This window comes from Fringilla coelebs (assembly GCF_963513975.1).
Source record: "Fringilla coelebs genome assembly, chromosome: 1".
Lineage (NCBI taxonomy): Eukaryota > Metazoa > Chordata > Aves > Passeriformes > Fringillidae > Fringilla > Fringilla coelebs.
This window is the reverse complement of record NC_140028.1, coordinates 126,088,581-126,113,115: the sequence shown is the minus strand read 5'-3', so window position 1 is coordinate 126,113,115 and position 24,535 is coordinate 126,088,581. Positions and strand designations below refer to the sequence as shown.

Here is a 24,535-nt window from a genome sequence, read left to right as displayed (position 1 = left end):
ACCATGTGGAAATTCACAGAGGTCAAACCTAAATCCTCTGTCTTGAATTTGGCCTTGCTATATGCACACATTGGCAATACTAATTGCATTATCTTCACAGCAGTCTCAGGCCACCATTTTTAGCAGTGAAAACTATACCTAGCCAACGACTGAAAGTCAACCAACTAGCCAATATCCTTTAATAACTTTCTTCCAGAGTTTAATACTCATTTTACATACTGCCTCTCCATCTAGCCCTTGGATAGGATAATAAACATTGTCCAGCAAAGAACATTCCTTCTTTCTAGCTAAATTGACTTTTTTTAAAACCAATATTCATTCCCTCATTTTTCCTCGTTATAAAACATTACTCCATGAGCAGATACCCATTATGTTATAAATTTTTTCAGGCTCATATTAACGCACCTAATTTACATCCGGCAGACTCAGGTGAAAAGCTCCCCTGAGGATTAACATTTGGTTTTTTTCCAGATTAACTGCCAGTTGTACCATAGCAATCAAAGAAGGAAAACTTCATTCTCAAGACCTAAATATTTCACCTTAATAACAACACAAATTAGAGGACAGCGCGGCACACTAAATCAATTCCCTTAATTTTCACAGTGCCTGTCCATAACTATTCATGCTACTTTTAGTTGATAAGACTTGGATAATTTGCTTTACATTCCATTTTCCTATTGGTATTTTCCAGATTCGGGTATCAAGGTTTATACTCCTTATGACTGCTGAAAAGTGGGTACTTTTCCATTATTAGAACCAGGGATTTTGACAATGGCATATGTTCCGTTAATACCCTCTTTTGGCCAGCTAACAGTCTTGACATCTGAAATGCTCTCCCTTTTAGAGGAGTTATTTTTTCCACTCACAAGCTAACCTGGGCAAACTCATCCCTTGCCTCTTTGATCAAACCTATGGGTGTTTAAGTAGAGGTTGCTGAGATCAATGATTTACTTACTATACAGAGAAGTGTCTTCAGCTACTATAAAGCTATACCATACCATGCTAATTATTTTGCTTATAGAACCACACTATATTTATTACAGACACTAGCAGTAAGTGGAAAGAGCATGGTTCCTCCATTACTGAATTAAACATAGTAATTATTAAGTGAAAACATAAAAAAAGAGTACAGCTAACAGAAAAATCAAATTTAACATAGAAAACATTCACTTATAAAATTGTTCTGGTATTTAACAACTATTAGCTCCCAGAAGAAAGGTGTGAAATAAATAGCAGTCTAAATTTTATAGACAAGGGACTTCGATGTAATTAAAACTTTGTTGGATAGCATTGTTTCCACCAAGTACCCACAGGAGACTACAGGCTAATATATTTCTTGTTGGCATAATGAAACACTGAGACTGTATTTTAGCAAGTCTTGTCATGTGTGAGTTTTTATAAAAACCTTTCCAGTGTCTTATCATTAGCATTCTTCACTGACATTTCACTGAGGTGTGAGATTCAGTGCCTCCTATACCTAAAAATTTCTTTTAAAATTAAGATTCTCTATTGTCCTTTCTTTTACAAAACTTGTGATATAATTTTTTTCAATTGTTAAGTATTTTAACAACAAAAATATTTTTTTCCAGTTCTAGAAAACAAGAATTATTTCAGCCCACTAAGTTTTCTTATGCCTTCTATCCACGCTGTCTACGATTTCATCTATGTTTATTTCTTTCTTTGTGGGACACAGTGGACTAGACAGTGTGACAAAATATTCCTACCACAAAGTATCTTAAGAAGGAGCATATGCCCCTAATATTGTGAAAATACAGGACTGAGTGCTCTTTATGTTCCAAGGACAATAACAACGTATTTCTGCCAGATAAATTTGTCTGGAGATTGTGGCTCTCTTTTTTTGCAAATAAAAAATTAGGTTCTCATGTAAACACTGCTTTTGAGCAGTTGTCCAAATTTCTACTTATGACTTCTGCAGTTGATCACTGTACTTTGCAGTGACTAAAACACAAACCAAGCAATAGAGCACTCTCTTCTGTTAAGGCTCAATGACATTAAAATAGTAGTTTATAGCTCCATGAAAAGCAGCACTCCATGATTTTGACTTCTTTCAACAAGGGCATGTAACACCCACACATCAAAGTCCCCTGCCTCCATAAGCAATGCCTGCAGAGGGAGGCTGCTGTCCCTGTTTAGCTATGGAGTGAGAAAAGAGATTTTGACCACTGGTTCTGCCTTCAAGCCTCCCCACGGCTCTAAAAATCCTGCAAGGCCTCTCTGTGTGCCCATGGCCATCCTGGGATGCTTCTTCCCCTTCCTCTTTCAAATAACTACAAACATTCTGTGAATGAAGAACAGTGAGAGCTCAAGACCAGGTCTTTAATAAAGGCCAATCCCCAGTGACATAAAGCACAGCTATTCAGGTATTTTCTCTGACGGCCAGCTTACTTTAACTTCTGTTTAAATTTACAAATAACCTTCCTCTTGCTATTACAGAATATGCTGACATCACAATTTTCATCCCATTCCTCCAACAAACTCTGAGGAAGATTCATGATGGCAAGGACTGCAGGCTGTGCATCCTTCTGCAAATCTCTTTTCGGTCACTGGGACGGCCCTTACCATGTGCATCCACCCATACACATCATGGTGTGATTCAGTTATTGCAGTTTGGGCACTCAAGCTTCTCATCTGCTACATGTCCTCTTCATTACCATTGGCATGCAGCCCAACAAGCCCTACTTATATTTGTAGGAGCTACTGGCAAAGCAATTTTTTATTAACTTTCTTAGGTTTTCCTCTACAATTCAAAAGGGATTTGAGCTGTATTTCTAAGTTCCTTCACAAGTCACTGAAGCTGAGATTTACTAACTCAGATTTAAGAGATGAGCATAACATCATGCATACTTGCCTAAGTTGTTCACAATTTCAAACTTAGTAGCTTGGGTATACTAAACATTTATTCTCTTGTCCAGTTTTTGGCTGGTGGTTGTTGTCTTATTTTTATTTTCTTGCGAGGGGAGGGTGTATTTTGTATTTGCCACCACTGTGCCTCTCTCTCCTGCATTTCAGGTGACTCATCAACACATCTGATCAAATAATCTTGTTAGTTGAGAAACAGCTTATGCAAATAAACATAAATTTTGTTGCATTCAAATATGGCTTTTTCTCTGTATTTCCTTTTCTTGCTGGGTAGCATAAAAAGGAAGTTTCAAACTCCTTGCTGATGCACACATATCATCTCCTCTTCAGGGTTTTGAACAAAAGACAGAAGTCTGAAGTTGCTTCAGTTCTGTAATACATTCCTGCTCTGCTTACCCACTGTTAGAAGACATTTTGTCAGCGGTACAAATTCAGATTTTCATTCATCATAGGAATTCAATACAATTGTCATGACCACCAACCTTCTTCAAATAAAGTTCATGACTACAGCAATGAATTTGCTACTGAGTATTAAATTAAATGCTATTTTACTGTGCTTAGGATTAGATATAAATACTTGTCCATTATTTGCATGAATAGCTAACAAACACTTAAAAAAAAATACTTCTAGAGAAAATCTTTTTTTAAAACAAAACCCAGAAACCACCAAGCTCTTTTATTCTCTTTCCTCTGCATTGACCTAAGTTACAGTTTTACGACATTCATTTAACTTGACATGATTTGTAACAAAACCTTCATTATACAAGACAGATAGAAACAAAGCTGTCTTTAACAATGAATCACAATTCTAAACTTTATGATTCACCCAAGTATGTCTTTTGCCAAGAAGGACGAAATGTGATAAAAAAAGCTGAAGAATGGAAGTGTAAATAGTAAAGCTGTGATACAAAGCAAGGCATGTATATATTCTAGTTACTCAGGGACTCCTAAGATCAGATACCTAACAGTAATTCCTAATGATTTTTAACTTCTAGCTTTTCCTTCAGATTTAATTATCTTTCTAACTAAAACATTAACAGTAGCAGACTATTTTGTTCAAAATAAACTGCTAATGAATGCATGGTCAGATGTGCCTTTTCCCTGGTGTACATTCCTATACTTTCTCATTTAACACATTTGCTGATAATCTATGTGTTACAGTGTTTCTGTGTGGGCAATCAGATCACAAACAGGACAAGCTGATAGCAATGGCAACATCTCCTTGCACTGAAAAAGAGGAACTCAGAACTCTTTCCACAAAGAATGGAATTACTTGCTCTACTGAGTATTAACACAAAATGAAAGAGCAGTGCATGGGAAACCAAATGGCAGAGATTACTTTTAAAAGATTATTGTTTCACTTTGTCATCAAAAGCAAATTGGCACAAACAGGTGGATCAATGTGTGATTTCTGCATGCATGAGCACCAGAAACTTGAAACAGAACTCTTTCTCAACTGGAAAAAAATGCTGGTATGTCAACATTTTTCACAGTATGGTCAATATTTGTACAGAATTCACCAACAAACAGTTAAATGTACTGATCAAAATCTCTGTATTACAGTAGCAATCATAAATACAGCACTAGAATGTTAAACCAAATGGATTTCATATTTCAGTGTTTAGCATTTTGTGATTTTGGGGCATTTTGTGATTTTAAAAAGAGTTGAAGAATAGTAGCTCAGTCTTTTCTGTATCTACATCACAAAATAGCTATTAAAGAAATTATTTATAGTACAGAATTTTTTAGTGACATATTATTATGCAAAGTTTCCCACAGCCTGTAGAAATTTTATTTAGGAGTAGCCAATTGTGCAGAAGGGAGACAAGAATTAACAGGGAGAGGAGATAAAACTTCTTCTGAAGTCTTCCTTCAGGAACCAGTGAAATCTCTCTAATACTGTCCAGTGCACAGCTCAGTCAGGCAGATGTTTGCTTTCAGGTCAGCCTCCCTTCAGTGAGCACCTCACATGAAATCAACTCTTGTGCAGGGGACCAAACAAAAAAATGTGTGTCACTTAAAATTCACACATGGCTATTTTGATGGCAGAATTTGAAAGGTAAGAGGGACAGGGAATTGATGCCCTGTGCGGGAGATAAATTATATAATCAAATAAAACACACTATTCATGTTCAAAATGCAATTTTCTGAGGTGTGAAGTAAAAAAAAAATTAGCTGATAATCTCTAGAATTAGACAAGTGTGTTTTCCAAAGTGAAATTTACTTTTGTGCAAAAATTCAACTTGTACCTCCAAGTCATATTCATTGGAAAGGGAAAATATTTTACTTCTGTCAATCTAAGGAAAAGCTGTGCTACTGTGTTTAGCTGCCACAGATTATCGATTTACATTACTCAGTATAAAAGATATGGTCAACACACTGTGAGGTATTACAACACTAAGACATGATACATAATAAACCTGAGTTGGAAACTTACATTTTATGTTAATTTGCATCACTTACATAAATGGGAAAAAATATTGGCCAAAACCCCCTCTGTCTTTAATGCCTATAACTTTCACCACTGCAGAGGCCTAAAAAACATTTAGATTCATATTTTGATATCTGGACTGAGGGACAAATAAACGTCCATTTTCCAACTTGAATAATTTGCTCTGTGAATTCTACGATGGAATTTATACATAGGATAGACCTGACAAAAAGCAGCAGTAAATAAAAATCTTCCTTTCTAACAATCGATCTCAGAAACATTCACAGAATTCTATCAAAAACACCAGCTTTCTCCAGGCTTAGCTGCCCCAGGGGTTCCTAATTAAGGATTACTCATCCTACCACTTGACCACATTACACTGGAGAGCTACTTGCATTTTATCTGCTTGTGAGAACAAGATCACTGCTTGAATACATCATCTTTCACAAGATCGAACTCTGTGTAGTACCAAAGGGAAATTCTGCCAGTCTGTTTTAACAGATTTGAAAACTACATGGCCATTAATTTCAAAATCATGTATTATTCTATATATGTGTGCCCTGTACATGTTTGGAATTACATTTAAGAAAATATAAAGAAACTCTCATGATGCAAAAGAATAATAAAATCCAATCTGCATGCACTGCATTCCTAACTATCTTTCTTTATTAACTGACTTTGAGACAAAGTCAAGGGATTTAGGTACTACCCTGTAAGCACAGAAGACAACAACTTTTACTATTTGAATTCCTACCATCAAAGACAGAAATCTTATTTTCTCAGTGTGCAATCTGAATGTATCCTCCAGAGCTGCTAGAAATAGATTCCATTGTGATAGACCTCTGAAATAATTACCGCAGCCAGAAGTCTTTTGTATTAGCAGGCAATGCCTTAAGGTTTCATTTTGTGGTAAGCTCTAAATTGATCTCCTGTGACACTTCTGAGTAAGTGGTAGGAGCTACTAGCTTAAGATTTACTCCATAACTTTTTAAGTACACCATGACCTCCTTTAATACTGCAAGGAAGTTAATGACCTGAACATTTCACTTCTGCAGTTAGCAATGTCCTTCCTCGGCAATGGCACAATCCGCCGAGCCAATAGTGCTTTAACAAATAGAAGTTTGCACTCAGAAACAACAAAGGAGAAAAGCCTTCCTGGAATTCAAGGTTGACCAGTAGTTCAAAGCAATTCAATTACTATAACAGTAAATAGGAACTGCATTTATTTTCCTATTGAATGTATTTAATGCACCTAAAAAAGCCCTTATCCTGGCTTTATTTAACAGTCACACGTACACAATTCTGTTAAAGCCACAAAATTCTCTACGAAGACAAGTGACAGTAAAGCTGGACTTGGATGTAAAAATTATTTGCCATATAATGGAAATGGTGCAAAAATATCTGGATCATTGGGTTCCAAGGGTCAGTGGTTTAGAAGTCTAACCAGCAGCTGGTTAAGATTGTTTTACCTCAGTGGTTAACTCCAGGCACGGTTCTGTTTAGTCTCTTTAACAACCTGTACAGAAAGCATGCTCAGCAAGTTTGAAGACAATGAGAGTTTTAGCAGTCAGTACCTACCTGGAAGGACTGCCATTCAAAGGACCTTCACAATCTGGAGAAATGGGCTTGCACTGAATTCTAAAGTGTAAATGCAAAGTCTTCAATCTCTCATGCTCCCATTGCTCTCTGTAACTACTTTAATTTGAGAGTATAGAGAAGAAATAGCCAAAATGCACCCAGAGATATGCAGAGAAAGGATAAGGGGTCACAGACACAAATTGCATCAGGGAACAAGTGCCAGAAGAGTCTGTAAGATCTCCATGCCAGCAGAGACTCCAAATATACTGAGACATGGCCCTGAGCACTTTCAGTATTTTCCTTTGCTGATGCACATAAAGACAGATTAAATTAATGTTAGGTTACAGGGCCTAAAATGTAAGGCATTTCCCACACCGGTGCATCTATAGATTTCTGAGAATAAATGACAGAAACAAAGGTCTAACCTCTTGCTTGTAGCCCAGGACCACAAGTCTCCTGTGCTCCCGGACTGTCTTGGCGCACGTACCATGGTACCAGCTGGCACCTGCGCCATTTGTGTGTCTTCCACCTGGAATGAGAGGGGAAGAAATCAATCTAAACCTTGTAGCCATCAAATCTCAGGCAGCACAAGTGCTAGATAGTGTTATAAACCACCATAAGCTGTTGCTTGTTTTTACTAAGTGGTCACAGGCAATTCACAAAATAACAGTACCAAAAACCTATCCCTATTCTGTTAACTTTTTTTCTTCTTTTAGGGTGAGACCACTAAGAACACATGGAAGAAAGGAGGAATCAAAGGTAAAAAGAGAAAAGTAGAAATAAGAAACCAAAAGGAAAGGTAGCTGCAGGAAAGTATTGGGACAGTGGTCTTGAGTGATTGCAAGGGTGCCTCAGGAAATTCCTGGGATCTTGGGTTGCTGAGGGGCAACACCTTACAAATGTGGAGCCAGCCAAGAAAGCCAACATGATGGGTCCACCATATTAAAAATAAAGCACAAACAAAAAGAACTTGCAAAAAACTGTCAACAACAAATGCAACACTGCACTGCTTAAATTATTCTATTATTAATATAAACTGCTATGAAACTTTTACAAAGTTCCCTCCTAGTGCTGCAGAACACCCCAGCCCTTAAATATAACAAATCCAGGCAAGTCTGTTTGTTGTCACAACTCTAAAATAATCCACAGCTCGAGCCATCAGCAGTTGGCATGTTTTAAACTATCTCAATGGTTTTGCACCTCAAATTTCATTGCAACCTGCCTCTATGGGACAGCAACTAACTAAGGCACAAGCCAGCTGAGTGTGAGTCCATCTGTCACAGCATGTGTGCAGGTCAGAAAGATGCTAAAGGAAATATATGGAACATGTGTTTAGTATTAGTTTGTGTCATGAAATATAAATGACCCCATCTACCACTCTCTAGCAACTCTTCTTTCTTATGCTCAGCACATTATTGTGTAGCTCAGATTGGAAGATACTAAAGAGATGAGGAGCAGCCAGTATTTTAAACACAAAACTCAGATTCTAATTTTGACTATAAAAAGTTCTTGAGCTATATGTCTCTGGTGTTTAGAGTACTGGTTTTTGTAGCTCTCCAATGCTCTTTTCAATCTTTTCATAACTTTTAGTTGCATAGAGTGTGATCTCCTAATGAATTTGCAATGATAATTCTTATGAGATGATGAAAACAACATCTTTAATCTCAATTTCTTTTCATTAACCTAAGCTTAAATTCTATTTGTACCTCTGCAACAGATAGTAGTTTTATGGGAGTTATTTTTCATTAAAAAATTATTTTTTATTATTTTGTCAATTAAATCTAACTAATGACATCAGAATTTTCTAAACTTGCTCTCCATCAACAGCAAGTTCTTGTTGTATGTCAAGACCTTCTCACATACTCAGATAGATATCACAGAACTATCCAAACATTTTCTTAAGCAAAAATTTTTCCACCTTCTGGAATAGTCCTCAACATTCTGTGGTGGAGATCAGGGCAGTGAAGAGGACACAGGGCATATGGGGGATATCTTCAGCTCTGGGCTTACAGGGATAGAAAAATGAAGGCTATGGTAGGTTGAACAGTGTGGCACCAGAAATCAGCTCTCCTAGACATAAAAGCTTGAAGTTCAAGACTTTGGATATTTTAGAAAGATTTGTTTTACATGTTTAGAATGTCAAAACAGTTTCTAGCAAAAATTTATTCCGGAAAGTAATTCTTAGTTCTTGCAATGTTCTTTCCAAGGAGCTGGAACAAAATGTACCAGTGATTCCCTACAGACCCAACTGAGTCTAGATATCTGTTGTGAAACCTTGATTCAGATGTATATACTACTTTTCTGAATAGTGCATGGTAGAAAAACAACTACTGCTAAGAAATGGAATTCAGCAAGCTCTAGAGGTAGTACGAGTTTAAAAAGCATATCTGAGCTGTTTCTGGTTGATTGTCTCACATACCTGTAGCTATGACAGACAGGAGAAGCTTCACATTCCCTTTCCTCAAACAAAGAGTCTGGGCACTCCCGACCACCATTGGCAGGGAGCTGGATGATGACTCGGTGACGAGACTGCTTCCTGACTGTGACACTCCCTGCAAAGAGTAGAATCGCTGGTTTCTACGGCTGCTACTTAAGGTTGAAATTAATTAGGGTGAAAACAAGGTTTTTGAACCAACTGCCATAATATTGACATGCTATTTTGCCAATAAGCAGAAAAATTAAGTGTAATAGAAAAAACACTTCAATTTCATCTCAAGGCGAGAAAGAAGAACGAAACAGAAAGCAATACCAGCAATACTGAACAAATGAACAGACAGCTGAAATGAATCAGCAGTTCAAGAGAACAAAAATTAAACCAGCTTAGTTTGCTGCTACACTTTACAGTTTGAAGGTGTAAGCTTGCTCTAAACATTTGAATGTAAAACTAGAAACAGAAATTCCACTCTAGAGTTCCTTCACAGTTTGCAGCTTTTAATTATTATGGTCATCCATTATTAATGCTAAACAGTAAATAGTTCCTGTAGGAATTTTGATTTCAGTCATCTTCAGGTATCGGTTCTTCGGGCAGAAAATTAAGAGAAAAGCTACAGATCTGTATTAGTTCCACAGCAATGCCCATGTTAGGTAAAACTCTTGGAGGTTTTTATTTTTTTTTCACAGAGAGCAGTAGAGCAGACATTTGGCTGACTGGGCTGATATCAGCTTTGGGTGGGTTATTACAGCAGCTGCAGCTTGTCTGATCACAGAAGCGTGCTGGAGCACGGCCAAGCAATTGTAATTAGGAGTGAGCAGTAGGAGAATCCCGGCGGTGGCTCTCCACCACCTGGCCACTCTTCAGCACAGAGGAAACCCTTCACTCCCGAGTCAAACAGCTCCAGGAGATGCCAGGAGCTGGCACCAGGGGCAAGACAGGCGTGCAGCCCAGCAAAGCTACTGACCTGCTTGCTGGCACAAATGGGTAAACCCCATGAAATAAAAATTGGTTTTGTAGCATAAAGAGAGTTTGACTCACTGAATAGACAAAGGACTTGTAGTTCACAAATCTACTGCTTTATAGAAGCCTGTACAATAGTTTGTGGTAAATATTCAGGAAGGTATGCTCATTGTATCAAGAACTTTCTCAAAACTCACAGAAATTGGGACAGAAAAGAATGGCATTTTTGCTCAGTAGGATCTCCTCGAACAAAAATATTTCAGAAAGAACAATTAATACTTCTGTAAAATAACACAAATATAATAATGAATATCTATTTCATAGATTCAATTCCCCGCTCTTTTTCAAAGGTTATGAATTTAGTCTTCCTAACCCCTTTTTTCATTTTTTAGAATGCATTGAACACTGATAGGAATTACTGCAAAAATGCCTTTATGCTTGTGTCCTTTACCAAGCATAAAGAATTGGCCGTGACAGCCCAAGTTGTATGTGTGATGTAACAATATCCTTTACATTCTGAGAGTAGCTGTGAGTAATCACCATGTCCCACACAAGGATTAGCACCCCGTGGAAGAGGGAGTATTACAGTCTGCCTGTAATAGTATGCATTAGAAAAATGCCTCATATTAAGCTTAAGAAAAGAAAAAAATCTAATACTAGCATCACGCTAACTTCATGTATCATTTCATTGTAATAAAAATTCAGGGGAGACCTGCACTGTTTTAAAGAGCTTTGCCAAGTGTATTAAAATGGTGTTGGATTTTATGTTTAAATCAGACCACTCACATCAATGTAAAGTGTACTGATTTTTATTAACTCTCCTTCAATTTCCCTTGGAGTAGAAGCTGCCAGACAAAATTATGTACAACTGCATATCTACTTAGCTACATACTTATCTCCTTGTATATAAAGACTTGGGTTTTCTTCTGATGAGCAAACAGCATAAACTTAGGTATTTCCAAACCCCATTTTATAATCTGACAATTAAAATGCTTACACTGTGTAAGTATTGATGTTAAGATGATAAGCTAATGATAACAGCTATGTGTCTATCCCATAACTAGTTATCTCTTTATCAGTGTAAGATGCAAATGGGAATTTGGAATATTAGGCAAAATGTGGAAAAAAATCCAAACAGATGCATATAGAAAATGGATAGAAATAACTGCTCTGTTCAGCAAAAATTCTATGTCCTCCCTGCAGCAGGTGTACCAGGTATTACATGTCCTCTGTCAGAAAGAGATATGTACAAGCATTCTGCCAAAAGTGATTGCAAGTAATTGACTCCCCATATTTTATATTCTTAAAATTTCTTAGCATGCAATGGATAAAATTACCTTCTTGACATGAAGAAGGACATGGTGTCCAGTCACTGAATGGAGTCACAATGCAGTCCTTCCTACACGGAAGGAGACAAGGTCTCACAGTTTCAGGTCGAAGACTTTCAGGACATCTAACAAAAAAATTACAAAGAAGCATTATATCAAATAAACAATCACTCTGCAACGAAGTAGTGAATTGTGTGAGGTACTCCGTGCTTGTAGGCACATGAGGACAGTGCTTGTTGCCCAGAATTCACCAGGATGGAGCACAGCTATAAAAACTAGGAGCAATTAAATACATGTGGTGAAAGCAAGCCAAATCTAGTGTATTCTGCACCTCAGGATTTAAATAATCATCATCCCTCACTCACCATGCTAGACTCTGTATTTCAGGGTAATTTTCAAGCTTTCACATAATTATGAAGAAAAACCATCCCATTTAGCTTAGTAATATACATTTTCAGGTCTCATCACTTTATCATAAATACAAACTCTGGAAGGAGGCATATTTAAAATAAATAACACTGCCAACCCAGGAACAAATAGGTATAAGCTGGCTGTGATTATGAGAGAAACCAGAAAAAAATTTAAAACTGCCAGATCAATGAGTCTGAGAAAGACTATCAAAAAAGGCAAAAAACCTTACTTGTTCTAGGAAGAGGCTTGATCAGCATATAAAAAGGATTATTGGACTACCACATATGGGACTCATTACCCAGGTCATTTTCCCCATTCTGTGGGGATTCTGTCTTTTTTCACAAAGGAAAAACAACTCTCTCTGCCACAATACTTGTTTCAGAATGATACAATAACTCTTGCAGAAGTACTGAAAATATTTGAAATAATTTCAAGATTTCTAGTGCTCCAAAAACATACAGACTGTGGACTGTCTGAAGAACATATAAAGATGTAAGAAAAACATCACATCCATTTTTGAGAGCTTTTGGATCATTACAGAAAAACATTACTATGATTAGTTAGATAGCTTTTCCTCTTTTCAGTCCCGGGCTACTGGGACCAGAGAGATGAGAGAGGCAAGTCTAATGGTAAACTATCAGGAAAATCTAGTCTCCATTGTCAGCAGAGAGCTATGCCTGTGCAATGTGAGGAGGAAAAAAGCTGATTTGCAGTTTTACAGGAACATACTTTTCAACAATAATACTTGCTTGTGCATGCTTTCCATCAGATGTCTCTGCATTTTCCTGTCAACTCACATATTCTTCTCAGTATATGATCAATTACCATGAACAAGCACCAATTCCTTGGTGCCCTCTTAAAATGCCACCCCTTCTCTTTTTTCCCCTCCCACCAATGTGAAAGAACATGAAATAATACAGCTGTAGCAACACAAACCTCCATCGCCCCTCTGTAAGTTCTCTCTACAATTTTAAGTCAGCTTGTGCCTCGGTTCTATGTGATTCATCAAATCAGATTCTATATGTAAGGGTGTGTTTAGATATGATCAGATACACTTTAAAAAAATTCTGCTTCCAATCACATATATTGACCATGTTGTCAGAAATTTTCTTTAAGATTAAAATTAAAAAATGTCTCTGAAAAACATTGAACGTTGGCTTGCTAATGGCTTTTCTTTCACTGGCTTTTCCTTTTAAAAACAGGAGAAATTATAAAAATACAAAACGGTCTGAAATACTCACATTCACTCTTTCACTGAGAGCTTCATCTTTCAGGAGTGCTAAGCACTACAATTGCTCTTCAGATACTTAGGCAAGGCAATTAGTTCAATTAGAACACCATTTCTATGCTTTATATTGTTTGTATTTACTATATATGGCTTAAAGCAAAGTATTGATTTTTTTGCAGTCCTTACTCAAGGTCAAATTAAACAGAAAAGATACATGCTGGAGTCTGTAACTTGTGAGGCAGATAAGGCCAATAATATTGATTGTATCATACCACAGTAATCCTTTTTATTAAGGGGTGTTTAAAACAAGGTTCCTATTTACATTTTCATGTTAAATGTCTGGGTCTTTAAAAATGATTCAGTGATTTTGATGTGACAATTTGAAGGAACAACCAAGACCTTTTTTCACTTCACATGATTCATTTATGAAAGAATAAAACAGTCCTCCTCCTAGAATTTAAGATCAAATCAAAGGTAGAGGCATTTACAGTAGATTTAAAAAGGATGATAAATCATTAGAGGTTTGTGAGATTTTTTATGTAAATGTTCCAAACAAAAGATAATTCTATCATGACTAAATAGAATAGCAACTTAATACAGATACACAACAAGGTAGATTACTGAATGTGCAGACATTACTCCCCACATTTCCATTTAAAGTAAATTAGGCTTAAATCTACAGCCAAATAAAACAGCAAATGGCAGGCATCAAACAAACATTTCGTGTGAAAATAGCTGACTCATGAACTTTCTAAATGGCCTCTGCTACCAGTTCTTAGAGTTTTGAATCTGTTTTGAGTGGGATATATTTACAGACTGCAAATCCCTACAAAGATATTAACAAATGCATTTTACTAGCAGCTAATCTGTATTTAATCCTGGTAACATATTAAACTATAAAACCAAATTATTAGGCCAAAAGAATAACTCTAAAAATCCCATAAATGGGGGAAAAATCACAAAGTTTGTCAAACTAATGTTCAAATTAATGTTTCAAATTAATGTCATGCCATTTTCCACCATGCTGTAGCTCCTTGGTCTGGTTCTGAGAAGTGCTTTAGTGTATTTAGATTCATATCACTATTTTTGAGTGGAACTGCACTAATCCATACAGTGTGGTGCTTGTTTGGAGGCAACACAAGGATCTTGGAAATGGTGTCTCTCTGCATTTCACACACGTACTCCAAAATTTTATTGTCACTCAGCCTGATGGTAGTAAGGAGCCAACTGGGTTGATTTAGCTGTCAGCAGAACCACCATCGTAAATACCACCTTAAAATCCATACTGAGAAAGGTATTATCTAGTCTTCCTGTTGGGCCAGTCTTCTATTTTTAGAAAATTAAATGTTCCCTCATGAGAACACACAGAAGAGGGTCTTTTTGCCTTTGCAAGCAGTCATTGGTGATAAAGATATAAAGCAGTAAAATCCAAGCATAATCTACAGCATGAAGATACTTTTAAAGATCTTTACTTTTTTGGGCCCACTTGTCCCACGTTGACTCTCACACAGATGACCTTTCTGGTCTGCATCCCCACGGAACAGGTGGCCTCCCCATTCCAGCTGGCAGAGGAGTTGAAAGCAGAGACAGACGTGTCCTCTATGCACTGTCCCCAGGGGCCAGTCTGCCAATGGTACACGGTGCAAGAGTGCTCGTTACAGCTGCGCGTCTCCTGGAGGGCACTACTGTTGGGGCACTGCACTCCTCCTGCAACAATGAAAGAGGGCACAAGATCCTTCACTGGAAGGAGACACAATTTTTATTTAAAAAAAGCACATTCCACAAACCCACTTTGAAATTTTCTTAGTTATATGTGATTAGTTTGATTACGTGAAAGAAATGCTGCTCCCTTTTCCTCCTCTTCATATGTCCAATATTGACTTTGACAAATTTCAGTAAACAAACCACATAGAACAGACTATTCGTGGACAGCATGTAAATCTGTACCAAATGGATAAAAAAATAATCATAACTTCTATAACACTAATGTGCTTGGAGGGATCTACTGCCTTATTATTTCAGGATTCTCTCTCTAGAAGAGATTGCAAGAGATCACGCAAGGATGTATGAAGGCTGTAGACAGAAGAAATGGGTAATTATTCTAATTATACATGTGTAAAGACCACTGTTTATGGCTAATTCACAGATGAATTGAAAAGATTTTTGGAGCTCTTGTCCTAGCTCTCAGGGGATGTTTATCCATATTATGTAAACCAAAGAGGATGGCACAGCTGGCAATTCCAGGTCCAAATTAAGATAACAAAGCCTACTGCAGGTTCAGAATAAAATGCAATCAAGTGTCAATGATTGTGAAGAAAAGCTCAGAAAATGCTATCTTTGTTGTGTTTGGTTTGTTTGATAGTATGTTCAGTTCATTATATTCAAGCACTTCAAACCTACTTTGGCCTCCCAGTCCTCCAGGAGAAATGAAGAGGTCTTTCCTACCAGAGCTGATCACAGGCTATTCCACGTCCAGCCCTGTGAGCACACATCACACCCGCTAAATATCTGGTGTTACTAGAATCTAGGTTTGAGATTCTAAAGGAACAATGGGGCTCCTTTCCAACTGATGGAAAGACAGCAAAAAATCTAAGCAACATTTTGGCCTCTCTTAAAAGACAAGAAAAGTAAGAGGGACAATTGAAAGAGGAGCTTTTTATTAGTTAATGCTGATGATCCATACGACTCTTCTCTAAAATGTATGCTACCACCAAATGCATGTTGTAGAGAACATTATTTATACCCCAACACTGAACTTCAGGTTGACTGTCTGCTCTACAGATATGTGGGAGGGAAGAGGTTTTAAGCACCTGTTGTTGAAATTAAACAAAAAAAGTAAATGTAATCAAAGAAACAATGGATGCTTCAAATACTCCAACACAAGAAAGTCACATTGCCAGTATAAAAATACAACAAGTTGCTCTGCATTATCTAGATCTGCAGCAAACATAAGAAAAGGTTCATTCAAATGAAAACACAAGATAAAATCATAATTCTCAAATTATTTCTCTAGGAATATTTTTAATTTCTGGCTTTTTCCTAAAGATATTGATTTAACCAAGCAACAGCAAACATCATGTTGGTTGAGATGTCATGCAACAGACAAGCTAATCTTAAATTTTGCAAAGGGGGATTGGAAAAACCTACAAATATGTGAATCTAATTAAAGTATAACTTGAATTTTTTTCGGTACAAAATGGATGCAACTCAAGCCTATCAGAATTGTTTAAAATATATTAAAAATAGAGGTTTAAAATATATTTAAAATATTGAAAATATGTTTAAAATATTGAATGCCACAGGCACCAGTTCTAAAGACATTTGAGAACAAAGTGACAACTTAGGTTCAGTTTCGGCAGCTATGCAAGAATATCTATTCAGGAGAAAAAAAGAGATTGACATTGACTTGTCAATGAAAAACATTGGGGCATGAATGTCTGCAGCTCAGTGGGAATCCAGTTCTGTTCAGTTTCAACCAGGAGTTAAAAAACATGCAAAGACTGAACAAAATGTGGAAATAATACTACTAAAATAAAAATCAATGTGCCATTCTGTCCAGGAAAACAGCATTCTCTTGTGCTTCCTCCAATTTAACTAGGTACAGAAAATGCAGAAGGGGTTGGAAAACTGGCAGTTAGAGATGCCCTTTACAACATCTGTGTAGGGGTAACAATTTTATGAGCATATCCCCAGTAGAGGACAAGTTTGACAGGAATGTAAAAGTTAATGAGTATCACAGAAAAAAAAAATTGAATAGACATTTGAATTCATCAGAATATAGGAAAAAGGGACATACAATAATAAACACATCCTTTAATAATAAATGATCAGATGACAGCAAATAACTTGGCAGTACTAAAAATAATAATTTCAAGGCTACAAAAACCAATTGGGGCTGAAGCATTTAGTTTTGGGTTTGGATTTTTAGGCAAAGCAGACTTGGAAGGGAAAGACTAGCTTTGCAGAGAGACTTGCATATTGCTCATAAAATAGCTGACAGAATTGTTGTACACTTAGATTGCTTTTCTGCCTGGTTTGGAGCTCCTAAAGGGGTAAGACACCTTGCTCGAGGATATTCAATGATTGGATTTTAAAAATTTTTTTTGGTGACGTTGACTCGATAACTTTGAAATTTCAGAACGTTAAACATTTTTTAAAGCATTTAGGATCATTTTAATTAATCATTTTGATATAATTTTTTTTTGCAAAGGCATATAGTTTTATAACTGCATTTCAAAACAGCTGGAATAATCTTAAAGTTTGAGAAAACAGATGTGACTGAAGTCCCTCTTGTATCCTAGTGTGTGAAATGGGTGTTACTCATTTCTTTGCTGTAGGCAGGAGGCAGGCACTTCTCAAGGCACCTGCACTTCCTGAAGACAGACACAGTCAGAACCAAGACCGTTCCTGTTCTGCAAACATTGATGCTTCCTCCCCTGGTTTACATCAGTTTCACAAACCAAGCAGACCTGTCCGAAATATACAACAGGTCAGGATGCAGAGTGGATTCAAGGTAAATGTGAGGTCTGTCCTCAAGGCTTTTCCAGGATAGGGTATGAACTCCTGACCCTCACTGCACTCAGCAATCTGAGCTGATGGGCTCCTGAGCAAAAAAAGCACAGTAACATACCCTGCCCTGGCTCACTTTTCTCACGCAGGTATCAGCTCACTTAGTAAGTCTTGCCTGAAAATTCAGGTTGTGCAGTTCCAAAACTAAGTGGGTTTTTTAATTCCTGTTTCATGAAACACCTCATGTTCTCCAAAATTTATTCTTTTGTGAATGAGCAATTTGCTGCTGAAATAAATACTCAATTCTGTGCTTTCAGATTTAATTACCAAGCACCATTATTTCAAGCCAGGAAAATACAAAAATTAAAAACAAACTCAATAAATATAGGAAGAGTAAATAGCTTAAAAAACCCTAAGCATAACTTCTTGTTTGCAACTATGAAGTCAAACTGTATATGAATTTAACAGGAATAAAATTTTAAAGCATATCAACAATAATCTGTCAAGTATTGATAAAAAACTCCTTTGATCCAGCTATTTCTTACATATTCAATAAATCAGTCTTGCAGATAGATGATAAGAGCTGCTGGTCCCTGTCAAACAGAATATCTGATGAGATGGACAACTGATATTCTATACTATCTAACTGTGATGTTTAGTGCTCTGTGCTATATGGTCATGCCAAATAGTCCTTCTGGCATTACACTTTGCTGATCTATGAGAATGTAACACCCACAGCAAAGCCCTACTGTGCATATGCATCTCTCCCCTAAGAGAATAATAATAAAAAAATTTCCCTTCCCTCTGATTTTAATACATTAAGCTTTTAAGTTGTCTTATTTTCCTCTTTGCATTCGACTTTTGGTTTTTGGTTTTGGCTTGGGGTTTATTTGGGAGGTGGGGTGTTAAATCTTTACTTTTCCAAAATTGGTTTAACTGATAAAACTTTGGACGTACCCACAACATTACTGTTATGCTGTATTGCACCAATTTTGCAGTCTATGGCAGTGTATAATCAAAACAGAATCAATCTACATATTTATTACTTACTGAAAAACTAAGATTAATTCAGTACTTTTGAGTCTCAGATCCAGTAGTAATGTGAAACAGTCTTAGTGCACACTACTCATTATATAAGATTTATTGTAAGCAGGGAATAAAAAGAAGAACAGAAATATTAAACAGACTATAAACCAAAAATAGACACACCCTACATTCAAGAGAGCGGCTGAGCTGTGTACAATACCTTCCTAGATTTATGCAGAACAACTGTATGATGTATCAGGTAACATCACTATGTCCTTTGCTGTCATTTTATAGTTTGAGACTGTGACTTTTCTGAGTTTCTTACTGTACCATGAAGATATATTTGACAGTGACATAAATGAGCTAACACTATAGGCAGTCTCACAGACAGGCAAATTTATAAATCACTTTGCCTTTCAAACCTTCATGCTGAGGACAATGATTTCAGAAAAAAATATCAAAAAAATGTTATTGTGACACTCATTTCCACATCTCACAAAGCACAGTAAGCCTTTATCTTGTGAAGAGACTCTTTTCTTTCTACTGAATGTACATAAATAAGGCCATCCCAGATGTGCATGGCCAAACACGTGTGGTTTGACCACATGAAAAGGGTCTTGTTTGGAATGAGGAAATGATGATGAAAGGGTGTACAACTGAGGTCAGCTCCTGGCTCAAGCAGAAATCTGTGTGGTGCTGGAGGGGCAGTTGGTATCCCAGAGCTCATTAGAAAACTTTTTCACTGTTGTAATTTACGTATATTTGTTATATTTTACATATGGCTTACTGTTTTTCTGTGAACCTATTCTTTACACTGAGGAATTATTATAATACTACTGAATTATTCCAATTCTAAATCAAATAAAAAAATTGTGCTTGTTTCCTGGTGGCCAGTCATGTTAACATTATGGTTTCTTCAAACCAGTCCAGCAGCAGAGATAGATTGGTAATAAGAGGATAAAAATTTTCTTAGGTGTGAAATGACATAGCTCTATTACAGACAGTTATATGCCAATGTTAGCAAGAAAAATGGTAGAATATAATATTTTTCATTTCAAAGAGGAGAGAAACTGAACAATCACAGACAATACTTGATAAAAAGCCATCTAAGAGCCAGATAAAAAACCTATTTCACATGTATCTATAGAGTCTCAAAAATTTCAAGGGGTGTTCATGTTTAAGTACCCAAATGAATGAGAACTAAATGTACCAGATACTTTGATAGATTGCAGTATTCATTGTCTATGCAATGCCTGCAATGCTTTGATCTTTCTAGGCTTGTGCACTGAATGACTAGCAGGAGGATGTGTGTGATCAAGGACTCACACCTGGACTCCTTATGTCATTTTAGAATACAAATTTAGCCTTATTCAGCCTTATTAGAATACAAAATTAGCCTTATATGCAACAGTCTTGCATATTTTTTCTTTAATTAATATCCAGTCCTGATATATATAATAGGAAAAGTACATATTTATGTACATTTGTCCTATTGTGTTTTGAGTAAAAACTCAAGGCAACAGGATACAGAAATTACTATGGAATAGCTTACCTAGCCTGGTCTGTCTCTCATACCAACAGCTCAAGAAAAGGTTCAGAAATCCAAAAGAAAACTTGTGTGACTGTTCACCTGAACAGAACTGATAGCTGTTTTCAAAACTCAGCTTTAACATGTAGATGGAGTTATCAGCCTTAAATTTATGAGACTTGGAATTTTTAAATTTACATGATGCTTATGGAGCTTCCATCTACAGGTCTGTGCATTTCATCTAAGTTCTGAATAGAACTGAGAACTGCATCTTTTCCAAAAAGTGTTTATGTGTAGCTTCCTTTTATATCAGTGGAATACAGATGTTCAAACACACAAATATATTCTGTGCTCCTAGAACAAGAAATGACCTCCCAGCACACAACATTTTATGTTTTGGGAACACAGCTGATCTTGGCCCTGGGATTCTGGAGGTGGAAAGTCATTCAGTTATTTGTCACGTAAAAAATGACTAAGAGGCATAACAGTAGTGTGAGGAGAAAGATGAAAATAACTCTAATTCCACTGAAGCATAAAAAAAAGTTAAACTGATACATTTTTTAATATAATACAAGAAAAGGTCAAAAGTACATTCCAGCTAAAGTTGTAAAAATACCCTAAGCCTTGGAAGGTTCTTTCATTTATTTATACACTTTCATTGTCTGGAGTTTGTATGGAGCGCAAAGGAGCACTGCATTGAAGAGACCTGACTGAGATGTGAGTGCCCTCCTGGGTAAGCATGGGCAGACCTAGCTTGCACCCTTAAAAAGAGCACAGAATAACTTCATCTGAAACAGTGGGAAAGAAGGCAGGGTTTGAGCAAAGCTGAACCACTACAACACCCAGGTAATGAGTTAGCTTTCTCAGCCTTTTTTTAAGGATTTCTTCACTACAGCCTCTGTGGTTTGAGATCTGTCAGTCTTTGGTGATCACTCGGTGGGGATTCTGATCACTGCACAACAAATATAAACAAAATTCACATACCCAAAAGCCAGGTGATGCTGAACAGCTTTGCTGCATCTGCAGCCTTGTAAATTAACCTAGGTTGTATTAAGTATCAAAGTCAGAACAGAAAGTACTTATTAAGATTAAGTGTAAGAAAGTGGAATAATTTTTCCAGTAATTTATGTTTTGACTTCTATGGCATGCTTGTCAGGATTTAAATTTCTGTCACCAGTAAAATTACAAAAATATATAGTAAATCTATTGTCTTGTCCTGCATGGACAAGCATGTAGAAGAAGAAGAAGCACATGAATATATGTTTCTTTGAATAATATGGCTCTGTGTTTCCCACAAAATGAGTCTGTTCAATACACTACATAAAAAAAGGGACACCACAAACCAAATATTTTAATAATTTTAAAAGTGTTTCTACTTTGTTCCATTAGATCCATCTAAGTAATTTATTATTTGCATCACCTACTAAAATTGAGTACAGTTCTGGTTGCCACTTACATTTGTAGCAAAGATTCCTTTCAGAGAAAAGGCTGAAAGTGTTCTGCTATGTTTTTTTTACAATCACCCAAATTTTGCCAAATACACAGCACACTTTCAGCAATGTTAGTTGTGTCTGCAAACAGCAAAGTGTACAGTTACTCCATTTCACTGCTTCCATACCTTGCAGCTTTCACTTTTCAGCTAAATTTGATCTTAAGATAAAGTAATAAAATCCTTAATGGTTTAAAAGAAAACTAACGCACACATGCAATCCTTTTACAATGAGGCATTTAACTTTTATGTCAGTAATACATGTGAGTAAACATCTTCCAAGAACTCTTTGGTGGCTGTGTCTCCTGGCTCCTGCATGAGGCATTTTATCAGCTGGACCCTTGCACACTTGACATGGCCCTTTTTGAATCAGGTTATAGACAGAATACATTTCTTCTAAACCCAAATACTTAAAACCACCCCTCCAAATACTTTAAACCAAAACAAAAAGAGCTGTAGGAACCATGGGAAATCATCAAAGAATAGCCATGAACCTGTATCTAAAACCTGTTTTGTCTTCTCCTTTATATTCCAGCTATGTCTTCTCTTTGCATATGCTGCAGACACTGCACAAGGATCACTTGAATAAATGGAAACCATTCAAGAGTGAAGACTTGCAGGGCAAAACCCAAAGTTTTCTATGAATAACAATGTTAGTGGGGTAACATAAATCACCAGTTGAAGAAAAGAAACTACAAAACACTTTTGCTAACATTTGAATCATTAAAATTCTCATCTTTTCACCATTCAGGATACTTGTATCTTTCCAAATTGGACAACATTTGAATCATTAAAAGTCTTGTCTTTCCAGCATTCAGGATACTTGTACCTTTCCAAATTGGACATAAATTAGCATTTTTAATCTGTATCGGATGAAAAGTTTGTGTTGTTTAATTGTAATGAAAACAAGAAAATCGTATATCTGAAACAGAAACAGTAACATTAGGCACACTAAAAACATATAGTAACATTACCTGAAATAAGCAAAATAAACCCTCTTTAAAACAACTTTAGGTGCCAGAAGTAAATGTAGGATAACCATTTAAGCAATTTTGCTATATTTAAAAACCCCCAATGTGACCTAATAATTCGTTTCTGCCGATCAAGAAATGACTTTGACATTACAGAGGCGGCTGAGGACTGACAATCCAAGAGGAGAGGGGGAGCCCTTACCTTCACCTGCGTAGGCCAGCACGGAGCGGGCGCGCAGCTGCTTCCCTTCCGTGGTTTTCCCGGAGCAGGTGTGGGAGCAGGAGGACCAGGCAGACCACATGCTGAGCACGCAGTCCTTGGGGCACGGCGCCTCGCACACCACCGGGATGGGGTAGATGGCATCTCTGCACAGCTGCCTGTCAACCTCTTCTCCTGGGAGGGAAAAAAAAAAAAAAGGCCATAGCAGTCTATCATTTGCTAAATTAACTTAAAATGAGCAATCTAGTCCAGATGGGCGCACAAATAAATTAGATTCTGTTCTTCTGTATAAACAAGGTAAATAGATTTTTTTATTACTTGTCTCCTCTGCCTCGATTCTAGAAGAGCATACTTAAACCTAAGCTAGTTCGATATTCTCATGAAGTGAACGCCAGCCTGGGTGGTCTTTAGGCTTTTGTGTTGCAATACATGATCCTACATAAAATCCAAATGTAACAGAGCATATAAAAACCCTATGGAAAACTGTGTACATAGAGACGCATGTATAGAAATGATCCAGTTTTCATCTAGATTTTTGTGATAAGGGGAAAAACATCCTAACTTAGCCAGTTTATAATCCACAATTCATCCTTTGAATTGCAGCTGTCTGTCAAAATATGCAGTAAATTACAGTCAGAGTGTTGTTTGGTTAGAAAGATCTTCATTTGTTAGCAAATCAGCAACGCATCACTCTTTGTCTCATGGAGGTATAACACGATCTATGCATTTGTATTCTGTAGGTACACATTTCACTACAATAATAAGATCCAGGCTGGTGTGAATTGCTTAATGAAATATTAGCTAGTATTTAAGTAGCAGGGCTGCTTTTGTTTTCAATCAGATAATCATGGGACCACTGTGTCTGAGATCTGTCCAAATAGCACCTTAATCACAATATGGATAGTTCTGTGAGGAGACTTGATTTCTTGATCAAATAAGTTAATATTTATTAAGGGGGAAAGAATGAATGACCACATATTCTGGTATCAGTAAGTATCATGATAAATCTTCATGTTGGAGCAAATGATGGAAAAAATGAAGGAGAGAAAGACTCGGGTCCAGCTTTTAGAAATCTAGCCTTGTTAGCACAACACAATGCCTGTTATGAGGAACAGAAAACGTTGCATCTAAGAGTACACTGGACTTCTGAGGCCTTGACAACCACATACAATTAAGGCATGAAAGAGCCAGCTCATTTGTAAATGTAAAACTTTTTTTGTTTTTAATTTTCTAAAAAGGATAACAGTTCAAAGCATCTCAATGCCTTTTGTGCTCTATGATCTTTGCTGTACTCAGGTATAAAACCTTCTGTTATGATTCATCTATTGAAACACTCTTGAATTTTACATGATCCTGACAGGACAAAACATGAGTTGTCTACATTATGCACTTTCTAAGACACATCATGTCAACCCCTTTGTTTCAATAGCCAATGTCAACAAAATAATGACTTATCAATATTTGCAAATGAATGTAAGTCTTCAATACCACAAAATATTTGATAGAAATATTGATCAAATACCCTGTAATTGAATCATAAAG

At 36.7% G+C, this 24,535-nt stretch overlaps 1 protein-coding gene across 1 annotated transcript in view; it reads right to left on the bottom strand.

Annotated features, from left to right (window-relative positions):
- Window positions 1-24,535, bottom strand: part of THSD7A (thrombospondin type 1 domain containing 7A) — a gene marked incomplete at its 5' end in the record, with an annotated part of 192,260 nt that overhangs the window by 43,577 nt on the left and 124,148 nt on the right. Inside the window, 5 exons of the mRNA XM_084209618.1 lie at window positions 7,315-7,418; window positions 9,309-9,441; window positions 11,621-11,736; window positions 14,723-14,957; window positions 22,976-23,167. Of these exons, the coding sequence (XP_084065744.1) occupies window positions 7,315-7,418; window positions 9,309-9,441; window positions 11,621-11,736; window positions 14,723-14,957; window positions 22,976-23,167 (780 nt within the window). The remainder of the gene's footprint in view (window positions 1-7,314; window positions 7,419-9,308; window positions 9,442-11,620; window positions 11,737-14,722; window positions 14,958-22,975; window positions 23,168-24,535) is intronic.